This window comes from Choristoneura fumiferana, chromosome 5, assembly GCF_025370935.1.
Source record: "Choristoneura fumiferana chromosome 5, NRCan_CFum_1, whole genome shotgun sequence".
In the NCBI taxonomy this organism is placed as follows: Eukaryota; Metazoa; Arthropoda; class Insecta; order Lepidoptera; family Tortricidae; genus Choristoneura; species Choristoneura fumiferana.
Genome location: NC_133476.1, coordinates 11896000 through 11917392, shown reverse-complemented (window position 1 = coordinate 11917392; position 21393 = coordinate 11896000). Strand labels below are relative to the sequence as shown.

Below are 21393 nucleotides of genomic sequence, written 5' to 3'. Positions count from 1 at the left end.
TCAGTGTTGTCACATAATTGTCATTTCATTTTATTGTAGCCATTTTAGGTTCGGTTCTAGCGACTTTTGAGTTCGAGTCTAGCGATTCGAGTTTCTAGGAGTTGGCAACACTGAATTTGAGTTGTCTTGTTTGTATGTCATCTCGCGTCGCATCGCCTGTTTCCAGAACTTAGTGGTTATATTATATTCTCTGGTTTCCAGCCGGAGCCGGTCCGGCCTTATTTCGCAAAGGAAGAAGAAGAAGAAAAAGATTTTATAGAAATAATCTTCTTAGTGGTAGTGGTGCAACCAGTAACGAATAAGTTTTACAATAAAATTTGACGTACGCTTTACCAAAATGGTTGTTCGTCAGTATAACGAAGAATTGAAATATTTAGAGAAGATTAATCCATATTGCTGGAAAATCAAGAAGGGCTTTCAACCAAACATGAATGTTGAGGGCCTCTTTTATGTTAACAGTGCTCTTGAGAAACTCATGTTAGATGAATTGAAGAATTCATGTCGCCCCGGTATGACCGGCGGGTTTCTTCCCGGTGTGAAACAGATTGCAAATGTAGCGGCATTACCCGGCATTGTTGGCAAATCAGTCGGTTTGCCTGATGTACATTCTGGCTATGGGTTTGCAATAGGTATGAGTTCCAAATGACATACAATCTTTTTTCCTTTACTGTGCAAATATTACAATCAAAAAATTGCAAATTTCCAGGAAATATGGCAGCTTTTGACTTGTCTGATCCTAAGTCAATTGTTTCTCCTGGGGGTGTGGGATTTGATATTAACTGTGGTGTACGCTTGCTGAGGACAAATTTACATGAAAAGGATGTTCTGCCTCTTAAGGTATTTATTTACATTTTTCATGATGTTTGTGGCAATTTACAGGTACATGCACATTGTACTTACTATTTATTATTAAAGGTCCCTACAAGTTGCTTTGTTAAAGATTGCATCATGTTTTATGTGCCATGATTCATCAAAGAATAAAATTGTTAAATATTTATAGATTAGATTTCATGTGATTACATAATTAATTTTAAGTTTTAATTTATAGTGTAAGTTTTCCAAATTATTTTTTTAATCACAAACCATTTCAGGAGCAATTGGCCCAAAGTCTCTTTGACCATATCCCTGTTGGTGTTGGTTCTAAAGGGATAATTCCAATGAATGCCCGTGACTTGGAGGAGGCTCTGGAGATGGGCATGGATTGGTCTCTCAGAGAGGGCTATGTTTGGGCAGAGGACAAGGAACATTGTGAAGAGTATGGCCGAATGCTTACAGCTGATCCATCAAAAGTCAGTCTTCGTGCCAAGAAAAGAGGCCTACCCCAACTTGGGACTCTTGGAGCTGGTAATCATTATGCCGAAATACAAGTAGTAGATGAGATCTACGATAAGTATGCAGCTGGAAAAATGGGACTAGAAAGAGTTGGTCAAGTTTGTGTGATGATACACTCTGGCAGTCGAGGTTTTGGCCATCAGGTTGCTACTGATGCACTTGTGCAAATGGAAAAAGCTATGAAGAGAGATAATATTGAGACCAATGACCGTCAGCTTGCATGTGCCCGAATAAACTCTGTTGAAGGCCAAGATTACTTGAAGGCAATGGCAGCCGCTGCCAACTTTGCTTGGGTTAATCGCAGCTCTATGACTTTCCTTACCAGACAGGCATTTGCTAAACAATTCAAAATGGCCCCTGATGATTTAGACATGCATGTCATTTATGATGTATCTCACAATATTGCTAAGACTGAGGAGCATGTTGTAGATGGAAAACTAAAGACATTATTGGTTCATAGGAAGGTAAAACATCAGGCGCTTTTTGCGATGCCAATTGGAATTTTTCCTTTTATACATATTTTCATATAATTTTGCTTTATATTTCAGGGATCAACAAGAGCATTTCCGCCTAATCATCCACTGATCCCTGTGGACTATCAGCTGACTGGACAGCCTGTTCTCATAGGGGGAACCATGGGTACTTGCAGCTATGTCCTCACTGGTACCCATCAGGGCATGACAGAAACATTTGGATCAACTTGCCATGGAGCTGTTAGTACCTGGTTTATTGAACACTAGCTTATGCTTACAACTTTGTTAGATACTCTCTTTGTGTACTTCCTATAAGTATAGCTATTGTAGGAATCTTTTAGTAGTACAAGAGATTACCCTACTCACAAGCAAAAAATTTGGTCTCTTTATAAGCATATATGCCCCTACAAACAAGTAATTAATTTACTGTGTACTAATTTCAGGGCCGTGCTCTATCTCGTGCGAAATCTAGGAGAAACATAGACTACAAAGAAGTCCTTGATAAAATGGAAAGTATGGGTATTTCCATACGAGTGGCGTCACCGAAATTAGTTATGGAAGAAGCCCCGGAGTCTTATAAAAATGTTACAGATGTTGTCAATACCTGCCATGCTGCTGGTATTAGTAAGAAATCTGTAAAATTACGACCAATCGCAGTCATAAAGGGATGAATCAGTTTATCAATTAATTTTATGTATTAGCTTAATACATAAACATATGTAATATAATTTGATCTTTTGTATTAAACTTATTTATACTTTAACAAACAACTTATTCTTCAAATACACAAACTCCAGTTCCCCATTAGTTATTTTTAAACAAAATTCACCTAGTCTGTCCATATAAATTTAATCAAAACCAGTTCAGTAGTTTTTAATTTAATGTTACTGTTTCAGGTAGTAAATTTGGTACAAGTTAATTAAACAATCTTTTAGGAACAACATCTATAATGAAATACTAAAATTGAAGACTAATGATCTAATAGCTAGTTAATCACAAAAATATTACGTTAACAATTTGACTAATAAATTAATACTTTCTTTGTACAAGCCAACAACGTGGTAAACATAAAAGGAGGTAGAATCTAATGACTATGGCTGGTGTGACATTGACTATATCGATTTTAATTTATCTGCTATGACAACAAGTAGCGCAGTGCCGAGGAAGAACAGGCCCGGAGGCAGCACCGCCGTGGTACGGTCTGTTGCATCTGCAACTAAAAAAGAAAATCAAAATGTAACTTAATTACCTATATTTCAAATTTTACGCCAAAAATATATGTGATAGATAGACATGGAAAAATATTCGGAAATATGAAAATAGGCGAAAAAGCGGAACTCTAATGAAATCAATAAAAGGTACATTGCATTATTATCGTTGTCTCGTTATCAGATGATAACATTATTTTGAGAATTCACTGTCAATTTGCATCATTATTCGATGCTAATAAAATCACTAGAACATAACTGAATTAAGAATATATCTTTCTTACCTGGTTTGAACGTGGACTCCTCAGTGTCTTCTTTCACCCACCCCATACATCGCTCAAGCGCTGTTTCCCATCGGACTCGCCGTATTTCGCGATCTGAAACATGCATTTGTTTACAAAATAATTGACTTCTAACTATTTATGTTTTTGCTTTTGACTGTAACAAGGGATAAGTATAAATCAGTGGTTCTTAAACTTTTTAAAGATTTCACAAAATTCACTTCGGGCCCAATGGAGTTTTGGCAACGCATCTGCAATACACCTGGTGTTGCAGATATTTATGGGCGGTGGTATTCTCTTACCATCAGGAGACCCACTTGCTAGTTTGCCTTCCAGTCGTATAAAAAAAAAATATCTCTATTGTAACCTCTCCCCGCATATATCGCTTACGTATATTTACGCCGAGATGGTAGCGACCGCGCGACCTTTTCTTTACAAGCCTTTCAGACAATACAGGTATTTTACGTACCTACGAGTATATAGATGAAGTTTAAAATTGTATAAAGTGGTCGCCGCACCGCTATCACTCCGCTTAAGCGTCAGAGAGAGAGAGAGAGTGACGGCTTGATACGAACTTCGAAAATTGAATTTCATAGACAAGGCCTGGGGGCTACTACGAAATACGAATATCGAAGCTCGTATCGTACCGTCCCTCTCACTCTCGTATTAAATAATATAAGCGTCAGTGGGACAGCAAGATATGAAGTTCGAATTTTGCACTTCGTAATATAGGGCCTGAATAGACCTTCAGCGGATACGGCGGGCAGGAAGGTGTCGGCGGGCGGGCAGGGCGTGGCGGGCGGCCACACGCGCAGCGCCCGCCCCGCCGCCGCCGCCGCCCCAGCGCAGTGCTCTCCATCATCAGCGGCCGCACCTGCCGAGCCACAAAACAATCACTTATTGAGTTTCTGACGTCACTTCTTCTGGATTAATAATCATCTCGGAGTACACGAAATCAGGGTCGGTATTGACAGGCCGGTAATTATTTGGTCGGTTATTATCATGTCAGGATTGATCATCGCGGTACGATGCATGCCGGGCTCATATTTCGTGACATAGGTTCCAATGTTACGTGTGCACGAAAAACAGGTTCGGTATTTCGATATGGTTTCACGGGATACCCGTAGGTAAAAGTAACAAATTTGGAGTTGAAATAAAAAATACAAAAAAGACTCCAAAAAAACAATCATAATTTGATTGCATAGTAGCGACATCTCTTGTCTGGGTGAGTGGTTCGTTCCGAATGAATGTGACGTCTCTCGATGAGAGCGGAATATAGATGTCGCTAGTGGTGCTGCTTAAGTAGCGTAGTAGATAAAAAGCAACCTGAGATATGTATGCATAGGAAAATTAGTGTATCACAGGAATCTTCCTGTCCAGCGAGCGGAGGTGTAGGGGTTATAGCACGCAGCACGGATTGCTGAGGACCTGAGTTCGATTCCCAGCGCTGGTCTCTTTTTCTGTGCATCCATGTCTCAGTTTGTATTTTCGATATGAAATAAAAAATACAAAAAAAGACTCCAAAAAACCAATCGGTATTTCCATGTCGGTAAAGACTGTCACTCATTAAATCCAAACAACTTGCAACCAACGTTAAAAATGACATTTTCTCCAATATGCTTGGAAAATTGGAAATATCCGCGTAAGGCTGCGTTAAGACACGGCAGGAATCGCGCAGTTCTCGCCAGTCTGAACGCGCTCTAACTGTTGCAAACATAGTACACGAAGTTCTTCCTTTTATCCTTCTGAACAACAAACTCTATAAGTGTCATAAAGTTTGATGTTCATAAATAAAAATAAAAAAACACTTGGGCGTTAGGAACTTAGACTGCCACAAAATAAAAAAAACACTTCTTCTCCAGCTTGCTCGGAAATGTTCTCATTAATGTTGGAAAAATCAACCGGGAAGTCCATCGTTATATGCGTTGATGCGGGAAGTATTTATGATTGTGCAGGTTTTTTACTTTTAATTTCATCCAATACCGAAAATTCACCACCGAGATTAAAAAAAAACCTTTGTTTTCTGCGTTTAGCTAATGCCAATAATGATTGTGTCCAAACCATAATAAGTAGTAAGTATTTAGACTTCTCGCACTGCTAAATATTTTGTAACAAAGGTATTTTTTTTAATGTTGTGCGTTTAGAAATTGCCGCTTTAACTAAAAGTAGAAATGTATATTTAATACTAATCTTACAAGTTTTATTTTAATTTATTTTGATAACTATATTTTATTTCGAACCAAATATACGATTCGGACCCAAATCTTTAATATTGAAATTGAGGCGGGAACGTGAATTTCATTTCGTCAAAGATTTTCTGCCGTGTTATTTTTACGAAAATAAAATGAGTTCTACAAGTAGTGACAAAAATATCCTAATGGGCACATCACAAACTCCTAATCCTAACTCGTAGTGCAGCGTCTTTTATCAGTAAGGTTTATTTTTATTACTATTAGGGGCTGTTTCACCATCCATTGATTAGTGTTAACTGGCGGTTAGGTGTGATGCCGTCTCTATTTGTTTTGTTCGAATAGACGGAGACAGCATCACATTTAACCGTCGGTTAACACTAATCAATGGATGGTGAAACAGCCCCTTAAAGTGTTAATTTTGTTTAGATTGTAGGTAGATTGTTATATAAACATATTGTGTCGAATAAATACCTATATGTAATGTTTTCGTTTTATTTCCTCGCATATGTGGAGAAAAGCAGTATACAGCAGGCTACTACGAAACTCGAAACTCGAAGTTCGTGTCGTGCGTGCGGTCCCTCTGACACTTATACTGTTTAATACGAGAGCGAAAGGGACGGTACGATACGAACTTCGAGTTTCGAGTTGCATAGTAGCCCTGCAGGCCTCGGCAGGAATGTCATTTCGACTGCAGTAATATACCATAAACCGTAATTTAGTGATACAAAGCTTAATTTGCATTTAACTTTATATTTTTGTCGATATAATATATATTTTTTAAATTACTTAATTATTTCTAATGAAATGACGTTGAGTCGTGCCGTGTAATTTAAAAAATATCCGAAGGAATAAACAAGTATCGCGGGAAGTATAAGTGCAACTTTTTAAAGCATTAAATTTTTATTTTAATAATTTTGCTTTATTTCCTCGCATTAAATATTGGCGAAAAGCACTATACATGCCTCAGTGGAAATGGCAATTCGAGGATTCGTATTTATTGACGGACTCAGCTAAGTATGCTTCGTCCGTCAAATTCAACTCATCCACGAATTGTTTTTTCCCGGCCTCGGCAGTAATGTACTATTTTGTACCCACCACCGGTATCCCGAGCGTGTCAGCCAGCATCTGCATGAGCGCGCCGTTCTGCGCCATGCCGCCATCGGCCAGCAGCCGGCGCAGCGGCGCGCAGTCCGCCGCCACGGCCGCGCCCACCAGCCGCGTCTGCTGGCACACCGCCTCCAGAGCCGCGCGCACCACGTGCGACCGCCGCGTGAAGCTGCTCAACCCGCACATTACTCTACAAGTAAACGTTTATTCATTTAATGGTATTTTAGTACTAAACTACTCTAAATATTAGACAAAGAAAGTCCCTGGCTTGTTATATCGGCCCGTATAATCAGTTTCTCAAGACAAGCCAGCGCTGGCTGCCAGCACTGGCAGGAATAGAGCGCCGGCCTATTTTTCAAGCCCACCACGCAGCCACAAGCTATAATCCAGGAATGAAGTGAATCCAGTTGGCCTTATTGTACAACACGAGCCAGGCCAGCGCTGGCTTGTCTGGGGATTAGCGCCAGCGTTATTGGCTTCGTCTAAAGCTTGCTTTAGGGTTTCCCACACACACCGATGCGGAGTTGGCTTAACGTCCTAAATTTAGGATATTCGTCAAAGCAAATGTCAACTTTTCAGGAGGTAGAAAAACAACGCAATAACAGCCAAGTAGCTCTTGTTGCATTTATTGAACGACTTGAGCCGATTTCGCGTCGACAGATGTGGAGAGAAACTTACACACATAGAATAAGTGGAAAAACCGGCCAAGTGCGTGTCGGACACGCCCAAAATAGGGTTCCGTAGCCATTACGAAAAAATTAAGCAATATTTTTCGTATTTTATACGGAATCTTCCAAGTTTGGGAATAATTTATATACCGTAGGCTGCTATTTACTCATAAACTACTAATAATTCTAAAGCAAACATAGCCGTTATAGTTTTCCTTGAAAGTTTTGATATACTTACTACCATCTTGATTTTTTTCAAATTTTTACACCCACCGGTTTAAAGTTGAATAAGTTGAATATTTCGAAAACAAATCACTGAATCGAAAAATCGTCTTAGAAAACCCCTAATGGTTTTAAAATACCTATCCAACGATACCCCACACTATAGGGTAGGATGAGAAAAAAAAATCACCCCCACTACGTCTATGGGAGATACCCTAAAAAATTTTTTATCTTATTTTGAATTGTACTATTTTGTCGGCATAGTTTACTTATATATCCGTGCAAAATTACAGCTTTCTAGCATTGATAGTTCCTGAGCAAAGCCGCGGACGGACAGACAGACACGTACAGACATGGAGAAACTATAAGGGTTCCGTTTTTGCCATTTTGGCTCCGGAACCCTAAAAATAGTAAAATATACACGAGCTGAAGTCGAGAGCTAAGGAGAAGAGATCTTGTAATGTAAGTATAGTTTCGAAGAAAGTTGTCTATCAGCGTCTATCTACCAACTATGTAGATGCTAAGAAATTCTTGAGCTTGGTATGATGGCAAATAATTTTGTAAGGCGGAGTGTGAATATTTGTTACGCAACCTGAGCGCCAATTGTGTAACGTTTCTGACACTCGCGATCGCAAAAACTGTCATTTGATTGTAATCGCGATTGTCAGAAACGTTACGCAATAGACCCTCTGGAGAGTGAGAGAAGCGTGAGTTACATTATGCCATCAATGAAATAACAAAAAAAAAAATTAGGAAACCTGGTGGGAATCGAGTCGTTACGCGCTACTTCACTGGAAGCTTAATGTGAAACAAATAATAGTGCCTGCTTACCCTCTGGCATCTTTTCTCCATTGAGGTGAATAGAGACCGTTAAATGCTGGAACGAAGCAGATACTTCCTTCGTCACTGTCGCTTACTTCAGACGCCTGAGCGTCGCTGTCCGATACGTCGTCCAATATTTCCAGGCCATGCTGCAGCCACTGCAATGTGTCACCTAGATACATTTTAACCGTTAAACATTTAACTATATTTTACAGTGGAAAAAAATAACCATATAATCATAAGCTAAATAGCAGTTGCCCCCGACTTTGTCTGAATGAAGAATTCGTTTTACGCGCGCCCGCGGGAACAAATAATTTTATGTATTTTGGGCTTTTAATAATATATAAAATGTATGTAAAATTTCATAGCAATAGGTTTAGTAGTTTAGGCGTGAGAGCGGAACAAACAAACAAACTCACTTTCGCATTTACAATATTAGTAAGAAACTAACAATTATTAATGAAGGTTAATAAGTACCTGCTATTGCAACAGAGCCTTCCAAAGCGTAAACTGGTGGCGCGTCTGGTCCAAGCTTGTATGCTACTGTGGTAAGGAGACCATTCTGAGAGTGTACTATGGAATCACCTGAAAATAAATACACATTAATCAAGTTTGACGTTCTTAGTATAACTTTGTCAAATTATTCACATAGTGCATAAAAATTTCAGTGAAATCAGACAAATTTGCTAAGATAATTTCCATAATCGCAAGACTTGGAACTCGTGTCGGGTTGAAGCACTACGTTATAAAAATTAGTCAAGTGCGAGTCGGACTCGTACATGAAGGGTTCCGTTAACAGTTCAGTAAAAGTTTGGTTACCAAAGTACTCGTCAATATCAATAATCAAACGAGTCCAAACTCGATGCGGTCGTGTCGTGTATCACCGAGTTCATATGGTTCCGCGCTAGCTTTATCATCAGATTAACGCCATGTCATAATAATATTGCATTGTCATCGGATTTATACTTGCGTGTAAAATTTCAGCTCAATTGGTTGAAGATATCCACTTCAAATTTGAGTTGAAAGATTCCACCCGAGCAAACATAGTTATATACATTACACTGCAAATAAATATAATGCTTCTAATAAGTTTTTGTTAAATATCATTTTTAATACTTACAAGCTTTTTCTGCTCAGTATCATTTTTGAAGACCTAAGTATTCATAGATACCTCACACGTATGGGTTTGATGAAAAAAAAATGTTGAGTTTCAGTTCTAAGCATGGGGAACCCCCAAAAATTGAATACATCTACTTACTAAGTTTCAACAATATAGTTCTTATAGATTCGGAAAAAAGTTGCTGTGACATACGGACGGACAGACAGACAGACAGACATTTATTCCACACATGACATGACATAGACATGATTATTAGACATGACGAATCCATAAGGGTTCCATTTTTTGCCATCTGGCTACGGAACCCTAAAAATGGCTGACAGCGCGGTTCATTCGCGGGAAATTCGGCGGACTTCGTATGTTGTGTAATTAAATAATAAGAAGCTCGTCTCGTGTGAATAAAATTAAAACTGTATTATAAACCTTGTAAATAGTGTTAAATACTTAGTATGAGTTTTTTAGTGTAAAAAACAATAGGTAAACACAGTGATTGTGCGTTTTGGCGAACGCGCAACTAAAAAAGGTGAAAAAAAAATTTCTTGTATGACAATATAAGTAACTTTACATTTTTAGTATTTGTTGTTATAGCGGCCACAATAATACAATTCTGTGAAAATTTCAAGTGCCTAACTTTTACGGCTTCAAACGACATAGCTAGCCGTTGCTAGGCGTCTTAGCAATGGCTAATAACGCCTAGCAACTAAAAAACGGTGAAAAAAACACATTTCTTGTATGGAACCCTAAAAAGTAATTTATTAACTTTAGTAATTTATTCTTTAATGTTATACAAGTAAACATATTCTGTGAAAATTTCAAGTGCCTAACTTTTACGGCTTAAGAGATAGAGCCCTGTGACTGACGGACGGACAGAGACAAACAGACAGACAGACAGACAGCGGAGTCAGTAATAGGGTCCAGTTGGCACCTTTTGGGTACGGAACCCTAAAAAGCAATGTTATAAAACATAGTAATTATATACTCTTTAATGTTATACTACCTAAACATGTTATAAAACGTAGTGATTATATACTCTTTGATAAAAAGATAAGTCAGATATCACATTTAAGAGGTAAATTGTAGTTAGCTCTACTTACCTGTATTGTATAATAGAAAGCATCCTGTCCCAAATGTGCATTTTACTTGACCAAATTTCATACAACCTTGACCAACTAGAGCTGCTTGTTGGTCACCCCATAGAACTATAGAACAAATTTGTCTAATAAGTCTTATTATTTTTAAGACTTATTATTTGTTCGTAGACAGTTGCATTTAAAATGTAGAAGCAAATCAAACTTAATAAAGGAAAAAATCAAAAAGCTAATTGATATAGTTCTAACCCCAGCAATTGGCACTCCAATAAGTGATCCTGTAGAAATATAACCATAAATCTCTGCGGAACTTTTTATCTTTGGCAAAATTTGTTTTGGTATATCAAAGAATCTTAGAAGTCCTCTTTCCCATTGTAAGCTTCTCAGTGACATGAGCTGCGTTCGGGAAGCATTGGTGACGTCAGTGGCATGAACTCCGCCGCGTGGGCCTCCGGTGAGGTTCTGTGGAGATAAATATTGACTTACTAATGAAATTTCCAAATTATTTTACTATGCAACCAAATTATAACTAACAAATAATAAATAATATTACAAATGTATGACCAGAGACATTACCAGATAAATAATACGAGTGATATGTTAAACTGCAACATGGATTATAATATAACATTCATAAAGAAGTTGATTATCCAGCCATGTAGTCGGTGATACTTGGTAAAACATACCGAATATTCGGCATTATTTGACTTTGTCTTATTGGAAATAAAACTAATGAAGAGCACTGGTTGTTTGCTTAACACATTTATTAGATAATTTTACACATCGTCGATGATACTTCAATATCGCGGAACTAACATTTTCCATAACGTCGTTGATAGTTCAAACCCGCGTATGAGCAGTTTGTAAATACCACGTAAGTGTTTTTTACGATTGTTCAGGACGATGAAAAAACGTTGTATTTTGCCCATTTTTACAGATTTTACCATCTAAATTTTTTAGCAGATTTGCTATGACGTCTTTTATATTATATGTATGTATGTAATTTTACTCAAAATATATTTAGATTCTGAGAAAAGTCACTTACGCGGTTTTGTACCATGAAATAGCTACAAGAAGTAAAGTGGATATGCGGAGTTGAAATAAGACACATCAATGTAATTTCTCAAAACTTCTGCAAAACCAGTCATTGCAACTTCCAAATCAAGATTAAGGTGTATTATAAATTATAGCAATGATATAAATACTCAAAAATAGTCAAATACCTACACAAAAACATGACCTATTAAGGACGAACCACTAATAAAATTATAGTTATCTAAAACCAAAAAATGCTCACTTCAATTGTAGTTTTGCAGTATTGAAACCGCGTAATTACAGTAGGTACCTATCAAACTAATTAGTTAAAATCTTAAGTTTTTGAAAATAAAAGCAATTCACAAAATAACATAACATAACGGTAATAAACAATGAATTTATAACAAGATTAACGTACTGACGAGACTGCTATTCAATTAAAAAAAAAATATTTTCTGGAACCACCCACTGACAGTGTCATTTTTCTAATGATAATGAGTACATATTTTGCAACCAACTTCATGCGACCAACGGATACGCGGTACTGTTTCACCGATATTTTGACGGTCTCTGATTGGCTAACTTAGATCAAGTGACCACTAGCTGCAGCGAATCCGTGCTCGCTACCTGTCGGCGCGAAATCTCAATCTTGCCACTTTTGCACATACGCGGTATTTACAAACTGCTCATACGCGGGTTTGAACTATCAACGACGATAAGGTATAATTTTCACTGTCAGAACAGTACAATGTTAGTGCAGTGAAAATCCCACCAACTACAATTGTTATAAAACTAGCATTTTCCATAAGGTATAATTTTCCCTGCACTAACAGTACTGACCTGCGAAGCAATTCAATGGTGTGTGTGAAGTTCCCAATCCGCACTGAGCCCGCGTGGGAACTATGGCCCAAGCCCTCTTATTCTGAGAGGAGGCCTGTGCCCAACAGTGGGACGTTTATAGGCTGGGATGAACAGTACTGACATTGTACTGTTCTGACAGTGAAAATTATACCTTATGGAAAATGCTAGTTACGTGGTATTGCAGTATCATCGACGACATCGACTTGCTAATCTGCGAAATCCATAGTTGACCCATCTCCATCGGTTCTATAATTTTTTATATCTTTGTTAATGACATCAGAAGTGTTGCACATTTTCAAATCTACTGTTTCGCTGATGACATGAAAATATATGCCAAAATTAAGTAAAAAGCAGACTCTTTGCTTGTTCAGTGAGACCTTGTGAAGATTGATGAGTATCTACTGTCGTATCAATAAATTAGACCTGAATCTGTCTAAGTGTTTTACTGTGACCTATTCTCGTCAGCGCAATATAATTCCATCGACATACACTTTGAAACGCATTAGGTACAATGCTAAAGTTGCCTTTCATGAGGGATCTAGGTTTTAAAACAATCAAAATTTTATACTGTTCGTATGTCAGAAGCAAGATAGATACGCATCCCAAATTTGGAATCCTTGTTATCAAACGTATATTGACAGAATCGAGCGAGTACTGAGAAAGTTTACTAAGTTTCTTTGTTTTAAATTAAAAGTACTATACCTTTCTTCAGATTACTACACTAGTGATGTAACGAATGTCATTTTTTGAACATTCGCGAATGCGAATGCGAATATCTGCTACCGACATTCGCGAATGCGAATGCGAATATTCAGTTTTTCGTTTTGGCGCCAAATTTTCTATGGTAGTCTCGTTCGAACGAAGTGCGTTCCGTTTGTACTGTTCCGAGAATTACCCAGTTCATACGAACGCATCGCAAAGTAAATAAATAAATAATACCAAATGATTAACTGAAGACTGATAATGTGATTACGAGGTTGTTATTTTTTTGTATAAAAAACATAAGAAATTAATGTATTTTGATTTTATTAACCTAAGCTATCTATTAAGTATCTAATAATTGTATTTTTTTCTGATATTCATATTCGCAAAACATTCGCAGAAATTTTGCGAATGCGAATATGCAAAAATATGCGAATATTCGCGAATGCGAATATTCGTTACATCACTATACTACACCCTGTGTAAGAAGCATGATCTTATTACGTGGCACAAACGATGTGAAATAGCGGACATCGTCTATGCCCTCAGTAATACTAGTGGTAGGGTTGATTGCCCCGATTTGTTGTCTAGTATATCCTTCAATATCCCTAATAGATCTAAAAGATATCATTCACCCATTTCAATTAAGTTTCGTGCGACCAAATTAATAATGTAACGAATCTAATTTTTTGAACACTCGCGAATGCGAATGCGAATGCAAATATCTGCTACCGACATTCGCGAATGCGAATGCGAATATTCAGTTTTTCGTTTTGGCGCCAATTGTCTATGGCAGTCTCGCTCGTTCGAATGAAGTAAAATATTGTGTAAAAAAAATATTAACGAGTTTTAATCACAACCATTTCTTTAAGTGGTTTATACTTTAATAAAATCAATTTAATATGGTTTAAAAAATAAACGAAAGATTTTATTTTGTGTGGTAATCAAAAGTCCCCGTATTTTTTTCAAAAAGTTTTTTTTATTACTTTATTGTTACTATAAAATAAGTTTATCCTGTAAGTTATAGCTGTTGGTTCTCCGAAAATAAATATAAGCAGTATAACCAATGGTCCAGTAATACAGTTCTGTAACATGATGGTAGAATTCAATTATGTATATGCCAGTAGTTCAGAATTGCAGTCAACAAACAAGTAGTACAGGTGTGTAGGATTTGTAGGTACTATGGGGTTATTAGAAAAATCAATTACCCATATGAGCCAGGAGTCCACTGTTCCCGCCATGCATTCTCCAGCGGCGACAGCATCTTTGATAGATGTCACATTCTGAAGTAGCCATTTTAGCTTGACCGATGAAAAGTATGTAGATAATGGAAGCCCACTAGTCTGTGTGACTGCATTTATTGACTGTGCCCCCTTGTTTTTGAGAAGGTCATCTACAATTTTGGAAGTCCTAACATCCAACCAAACTGGAACAACACATTTTATTATTTTTCCTGAAGGGACAATGGTAATGGAATTCTTACTTGAAATTGGTATTGTTGAAAAGGTTTTGCAACTGATAATGGAGGAACAGAATTTTAATTTTATATATAAAAGTAAATAGATTAGTATAATGATATAAGAGTAGTTAAATGTCATATGATGGTTTAGTAAACTTTTAAGAAAAGTAAAATTAAAAAAAATACATTAGGCATTTCATAAACATTTTTACTTATTTAATTATAGCCTTTTTCATCCACATTAGTGGTCCCCAAGGTTAAATAAATTCATTTAAAAATTGCATGGTTCATAAATTAGTACACAAATAATAATGTTACCGATTGCACTGTAAAGTGGCTGTCCTGTAGCAGAATTCCACACAATGGTTGTTTCTCTCTGGTTTGTGATGCCAACACCAACAATGTCTTCAGGGTTGATATCCAACTTTCTCAAATTGTCTGCTGTCACCTATATTTGCCATTAAATCTCATTTTTAAAGCATTTTATCTAAATTTGTATGAGCCCAGGGTAATGGATGACTTCCTGAATTTGTTTATTGTATTAAGGGCACGAGAGACAAAAATATATAAAAGTATTTGAAAAATATTGCTCATTTTTATGAACACTTATCCTAATCAAGCAATAGTAGACATTGGCACCTTGACAATCCAGTCAAGATTAAATAACCAAGCGCCTTCTTAATGTGATAAGATTAGTACCTTTGAAATTTCTGTATGATTTATTTTTACCTCAATGCATTCCAAAACAGCATTTAATATTTCTAGTGCATCTTGTTCAACCCATCCTTCCTGTGGACTGAACCGCCTGAGCGAAGTTTGGTGATAAGTTAACACTTCCGATGTGTTAGCTGCGAAAACCTAAAAATATATAGTTTATAAATATTTTGGATACAAGCATTTAATAACAGTTTAGGTGTGTTATACGTATTTTTGAGCGAATGGTCAAGGCTTATGACAGATATGATCTATATGAAACATAATCAAACTACTTAACATAGTAAAACAAAATATCTACAAATGTGATGAGATATTGTATAATTATTACCAAAAATTTTACGTTCGACGTTCCTTCATCTATGGCACCTATTAATGGCCCAAATTTGCCAAAAACGCGCATAATACCGGTGGTTAAGTTTAAAATAAAATATTTTATAAAACTAATGAGTTACATAGTGATTTCTTGTATAAATCTAAATAAATATAACATTTGACGCTAAACACTGTTTAGCGTCAATTAAATCGAATCAGCTGAGCTGATTTGCCTAAATGTCATTTTGACAGACCACATGTGTCCGAATTGAGCTGCATGTTTATAAGAGAAAGAACTAAAAAAATAAGATATTGTGTGTAAAGCCTTACATGGATGGGACGGAGCCTGGGTCTGCAGGGCTACTACGAAACTCGAAGTTCGTGTCATGCGGTCTCTCTCGCTCTCGTATTAAACAGTATAAGTGTCAGAGGGACCGCACGACACGAACTTCGAGTTACGAGTTCCGAAGTAGTAGACTCCGAAATCGAAACTCGTTCATGTCGTGCGGTCCCTCTCGGTATATAGAGAGGGACCGCACGACACGAACTTCGAGATTCGAGTTTCGGAGTAGCCCTGCTGCTTGCTGGTAGAAAACTTCTACCATCATAAATGCGCGCTGTTGCCAATTGTAAATTCAAATGAAATTAGCTAGCTGTTCAATTCAATTGTATGTAACTAGGTTGCAGAAACCGTCCGAAGGCATTTTACATTGGATAGGATAGAAAAACTTTATTGTTGTATAGACATAGTACTTAATGCCTATCTCGCAGAGATACATTTAAAAATGTTAACATTGACTGTCAGTCACCTGTCACCTTACCAGTGAGTGACACCCTGCCTGACACCTGTTGATGTGATGAGTTGTTTTTGTTTATTTCATTTCATCGATTTGTTTTGGTTCTTCACGCTAAAATTACATTAAAATCATAACCGGCATACTTAGAAGTTTAGTACCTCAAACATAATGCCTGAAATGGAGCTAGTAATTACCCATAATAAGCAAATAATCAAGACAGCTACAAAAGAAATGAATATGAAAGGATCGCAAGTAAAGTCTATTGAAGAGTTTCAGCAATTAGTAAACGCTACAATTACTGCGGCAATTGAAGAACGTGGCGGTAATCAAGATGATATTGAAGGTAACATCAAATTTTTCTTACCTCAAACTATAAACTCCAAATCCGTAAAACAGAATTGTTGGAGTATAGTGTGATCGGGATTACCTACCGTGAACAGTTAGGTAGGTAGGCGGGAAGGCTACTTATTCATATCTCTAACACGAGTACCTTCATTTTGACTTTTAAGCAGACTTGCGTTTTGTTTCTACATATTTAATCACAGATTCTACTAAGCTATTGTTGTTCTTCGTAAAATCAATAAATTTATTATTACCTATTTATTGTACACTTTTCCGATACAAATTTATTTGTGCTGAATCCGGTCCAATACATTAGGTGCAAAGATATGAAGCTGTAGGCTGAAAATCAGCACTGTAGTAGGCAGGCAGCATAAACATAATGCTGAGTCAATTCCTTTTCAACATCATCAAATGCTTTTCTTTTCTGTAAATTATGTATTATTTTAAGTTTGATGTCGAAATAAAGTTATGTCTATGTCTATGTCTAGGTATGGCAGTCATTTGAATTGAAATTATAGGATTTTACCAAATTCTCATAGGAATTCCCAAAACATACCTGGCGGTTTTCATTTAACCCCTTGTGTGCTTAGACGCATACCCGTGCCAGTTCATGAACTACGTAAGCACGGATACATTCCATATCTACGAAGCGAGCAACCTCTACTGACGTAAAGTTGCCGCACCAAGGTGTCAAATTCTGAAACGGCTCCTGCATACGAGGGGTTAAGTTGTATTGCTCTAGACTAGACTTACTGTTCAATATTAAGGGATGTTTTCCTTCAATTTTACATGTGTCCCTGTACATGCATATTCTTTGCAAATAGTCAATTCCATTTATTTCTATAATCATTTACACATTCTTATGTATCAATCATCAAAAGCTATGAAGCAAGAATTTAAATTATACCCACAGAGTAACAAACACACACACATTATTGTCAGTGGTGTGCCTAGGGTATCAGACTATATGGCAAGCCGAAAAATATGTTTTAGTAATTTTTATAATTTAATGTACCTACGTCCATCTTGTTGCCGTAAACTTCAATCTTCAGTTTGGACGAGCTTACCAAAGCACACTGAAGGCATGCTATTACTAGATAGAATTTTACAGAGTCCACAAAAGGGACAATTTGGTCTGTTTCCGAACTCATGCTCTCCCACAGGCACTGCACTTTACACCGCACTAAAACCAGAATACCTAAGCACTTATTTATTTTATTAAATGATTGCATCAAATCATAACGCTACACTACGGCCCACACGGTTCGAAATAAACAATCATGAAGTTAGTTAGAAACCAAACGCAACAAACTTCACACTGTAAGCCAGATTCAAAATTGCAAAGAAAGTGTTACATATGCAGCTATACATAGATATTTGCAAAACTAATGTTTTCCTAAGTATGAAGAGAGCGTTTGGAAGTCCCGTAAAAGTCCACGAGAGTGAACAAGATGTCATGCTATTTACAATGTACGCCACTATCGGCGCGCCGCCGCCGGTCGCAATCAGCGCCACTGGCCATGCCGCGGATTACTTATGCAATTCTTAGTATTTTACGTAAAATAAAGCGCGCTAAATTATTAAAGTGGTTTTATTACATTTTTTTTCTCGTTTGGACGTTGTTCGGTTTATAAGGCAAGCCCGGCTTTTGGGCTTCTATGTAAAGATCGCCACTGATTATTGTGTGTAAATATTATATTGTATATTGTAATATGCCTCAGGCTTAAAACCACAAAATTTCATAATAACTTATATACCCCTAATTTTCAAATTACCATGGGCTCATAATACCTAAATGTTCAATCGTCTCACTCTTAAAATGAATTAAATTAATTAAGACTTTGACCTGAAACATCATATTCTCTAAATACCTAAATATTTAAAGGCACAATTCCTTTAAATACTAAATGACCGAAATGACAAAATATAAAAATAACTCAAACCGAAAACACCTAAATGGCAAAATGCCTAATTTTTTTTGTGCCTAAAGATTAATGTTGCGGCTGAAAAAGGAAGATTCATTTCATCTTATGTAAAAATTGACAATCTCTGAAATTTAGGCATTATGAGACTGAGGTATTTTGAAATTCGGCCATATTAAGGTTCCGGTGTTTTAAGAAAAAAATTAGGCATTCTGCAATTTAGGTATTTTGAGACCAAGATGTTTTAAGATCTGGGAATATTAATAAAGAGGTAAAATAATATTTAGTAGTTATAAGCCCAAAACTGTAATATGATGGCCTGAATTTGAAACCATACTTTATTTTAAATCTATGATTATTACACTTATAAGTAGTATGGTATAAAAAAGTCACTAACCATTTGAATTGAAATATGTTATGCCTTTTCCTGCAAATCAATCTTGAGTTTTTATACTCAGTTTCATTAAAGCCTAATATTATTGGAGATTGTTTAACCAAAGACAAATACTGACACTGGCTATATCACCCAAGGGAATCTGAGTATTCCTTCCTACATTTATGTGTGCTTTTATCTTTATATTTCTAGATTTGAGTGAAGAAAGCAGCGAGAGTGAGGAAGATGCTAACCCTGTCACACCCAAGAAGAGGAGGCAATAGTTCATAGGTACCTATGCTGTTACTATTTTATTTCTATGTAGAAATAAGTATATAAGTAAATGTATGTGCATTTTAATAAAACAATGAAGTATTTTCAGTATTGTTTGTATTATTTTCTTCTGTCACTAACAATGGTAACATCTCATTAGGCAATTTATTTATTTACATTCCTAAATATTTACACTGCAGTATTTACTTATACATGTACTTGCTCAAATATAATTTAGTTGTACTTATTTTTGTAGCACACCTTTTCATTTAATTTAGTTTTTAAGTATTTATTTCATTATTATACTGGGTGGTTATGGTGAATTTAACTGTGTAGTTTGCCCTGTGATAAATATGTGATGGCAGAGTAGCGTAAGACAAGGCATAAGAAGACAAGGCTTACGTAATGATAATGTCCATTGATTTTAATAAATAGAATTACTTATAGAAGAGGCATGCTTAGTACCTCATACCATTTTGGTTTCCACCTAAAAATGTTATAAATAAGCATAAAAAGTGCTTAATGTGGTACCACTTAACATATATTGTTCAAATATCGATCAACACAACCATTATTTACGCAGTATTATAAATACTTAAATCATTAGAGAATCCTTAAAACTAATTTATGACTTTATTCGAGCTAAGAAAATAAGAGTCTTAATATTATTTAGTGCAATCAGCATTATTTTCTTAACATGAACAAAATGCATGGAATGTCTTTTTATCACAAAGTTCTTAGCATTAAGAAATGAAATTTGTTTCTAATTGATCCATATAAAGAAAATTTAGTTTTAATGTTAAATAGTAATTTTGGAATGACATACACAACTCTAGATATATTTTTGTTTAATCTTGACAAAGGTCCCTTAGAAGCTTTAATCTAATGGAATATTTTGTGAACAAATACTTTTGTAATAAATTTATACATAATGAAAATCGAAAATTAACATTAACATGGTACATAATTTCCAACCGGAAGCCATCAACGGTACCGGTATAAAGAACAATGCATTTTGATATTCATCATAACAGATGGACTAAGTAGGTATTCGTTATCATGTTAAAATCAGCAGAATGAGTTATTAAGTTGTTTGCAGTAGGTAGGTACTTGGAATTATGCTATGTTTTCAAGTACTAAGAAAATGGTGTCACTGCTAAACGTGATAGTGTATTAGGTCGAGTGTGTTATACTCATAACTCATAAATTAAAGATAATGATATCGCGGAAAATATGCCTTATTCAGCTAGATACATTAATATCTACTTCTATAGTGATATGTTTTGTCACATAACATTTACTGGGCACTATAAAAGTGGCTGAGAATGAAGAATGCTAATTTAATAACGATTTACGAACCGTTATTGACTAGGAAACGTTGGTTGTTGATAGTAGGTGATGGTCGGGGGCTTGTCGTCTGGAGGTTCGGAGTCAGAGCCGCATACGTCGCATTCGTTAACGCCGCACTCGCATATCGACGTTGGTCTTATAGAGTGTCGGAATTTCTGTAAAATAAAAAGTTTCTTTAAAAACCGGCTAAGAGCGTGTCGTACACGCCCAGGATAGGGTTCCGTAGCCATTACGAAAAAATCTAATAATATTTTTCTGAGGATTTCGTATTGTGTACTGAATCTTCCAAGTTTAGGTATATTTTATACCTTAGGCAGCTATTTACTCCTAAACTACTAATAACTCTCAAGCAATCTTAGCCGCTATAATTTTCCTTGTAAATTTGATATATTGACTACCATTCTGATTTTTTTAAAATTTTTCCACTTAACAGCTTAAATTTTAGGGGGGGGGGGGGACGCACGATTTCAATGAAAATTTGCACTTTAAAGTTGAATATTTCGCAAACAGATCACTGAATAGAAAAATTGTCTTAGCAACCCCTCAATGGTTTTAAAATAACTATTCAACGATACCCCACTATATAGGGTTAGTAGAGAAAAGAAATTACCCCCACTTTACGTCTATGGGAGGTACCCTAAAACATTTTTTTTCCTTTTTTTATTGTAGGTACCATCAGCCAAATATATGGTCTACCACCCTGAAGTTTGATAATCGTTTGCACGTCATAAAACAAT

General features: G+C 36.3%; 3 protein-coding genes and 1 long non-coding RNA gene across 4 annotated transcripts in view; 2 read left to right on the top strand and 2 right to left on the bottom strand.

Annotated features, from left to right (window-relative positions):
* Positions 1 to 109: 109 nt before the first annotated feature.
* Positions 110 to 2561, top strand: RtcB (RtcB RNA ligase). The gene is made up of 5 exons (XM_074087906.1): positions 110 to 629; positions 707 to 837; positions 1092 to 1796; positions 1881 to 2045; positions 2249 to 2561. Exons 1-5 carry the CDS (start codon positions 338 to 340, stop codon positions 2474 to 2476), a joined length of 1521 nt encoding a protein of 506 aa, XP_073944007.1. The 5' UTR covers positions 110 to 337; the 3' UTR covers positions 2477 to 2561.
* Positions 2562 to 2734: 173 nt separating this feature from the next.
* On the bottom strand, positions 2735 to 15834 carry LOC141428141 (glycerol kinase 3-like). The gene is given in 13 exon segments (XM_074087915.1): positions 2735 to 3021; positions 3298 to 3390; positions 4040 to 4138; positions 4141 to 4168; positions 6582 to 6783; positions 8315 to 8477; positions 8783 to 8890; positions 10520 to 10623; positions 10764 to 10975; positions 14320 to 14537; positions 14889 to 15018; positions 15300 to 15428; positions 15616 to 15834. Coding segments are annotated over 13 exon segments (1662 nt in total). The 5' UTR covers positions 15688 to 15834; the 3' UTR covers positions 2735 to 2917.
* A 564-nt stretch (positions 15835 to 16398) lies between these two features.
* On the top strand, positions 16399 to 19417 carry LOC141428128 (uncharacterized). The gene is made up of 2 exons (XR_012451400.1): positions 16399 to 16739; positions 19247 to 19417. It is a non-coding gene; the product is annotated as an uncharacterized lncRNA (long non-coding RNA).
* Positions 19407 to 21393, bottom strand: part of LOC141428129 (sodium- and chloride-dependent GABA transporter ine-like) — a 26453-nt gene continuing 24466 nt past the window's right edge. The window contains exon 9 of the mRNA XM_074087896.1: positions 19407 to 20811. Within this exon, the coding sequence (XP_073943997.1) occupies positions 20668 to 20811 (144 nt within the window). The 3' untranslated portion in view covers positions 19407 to 20667. The remainder of the gene's footprint in view (positions 20812 to 21393) is intronic.

What these genes read in the sequence shown, in the direction of transcription:
- RtcB (XM_074087906.1), top strand. Translation starts at nt 338, where the DNA reads ATGGTTGTTCGTCAGTATAACGAAGAATTGAAATATTTAGAGAAGATT. An exon ending in AGGATGTTCTGCCTCTTAAG is followed by an intron (nt 838 to 1,091) that starts GTATTTATTTAC and finishes AAACCATTTCAG; the next exon opens with GAGCAATTGGCCCAAAGTCT. An exon ending in GATCAACTTGCCATGGAGCT is followed by an intron (nt 2,046 to 2,248) that starts GTTAGTACCTGG and finishes TACTAATTTCAG; the next exon opens with GGCCGTGCTCTATCTCGTGC.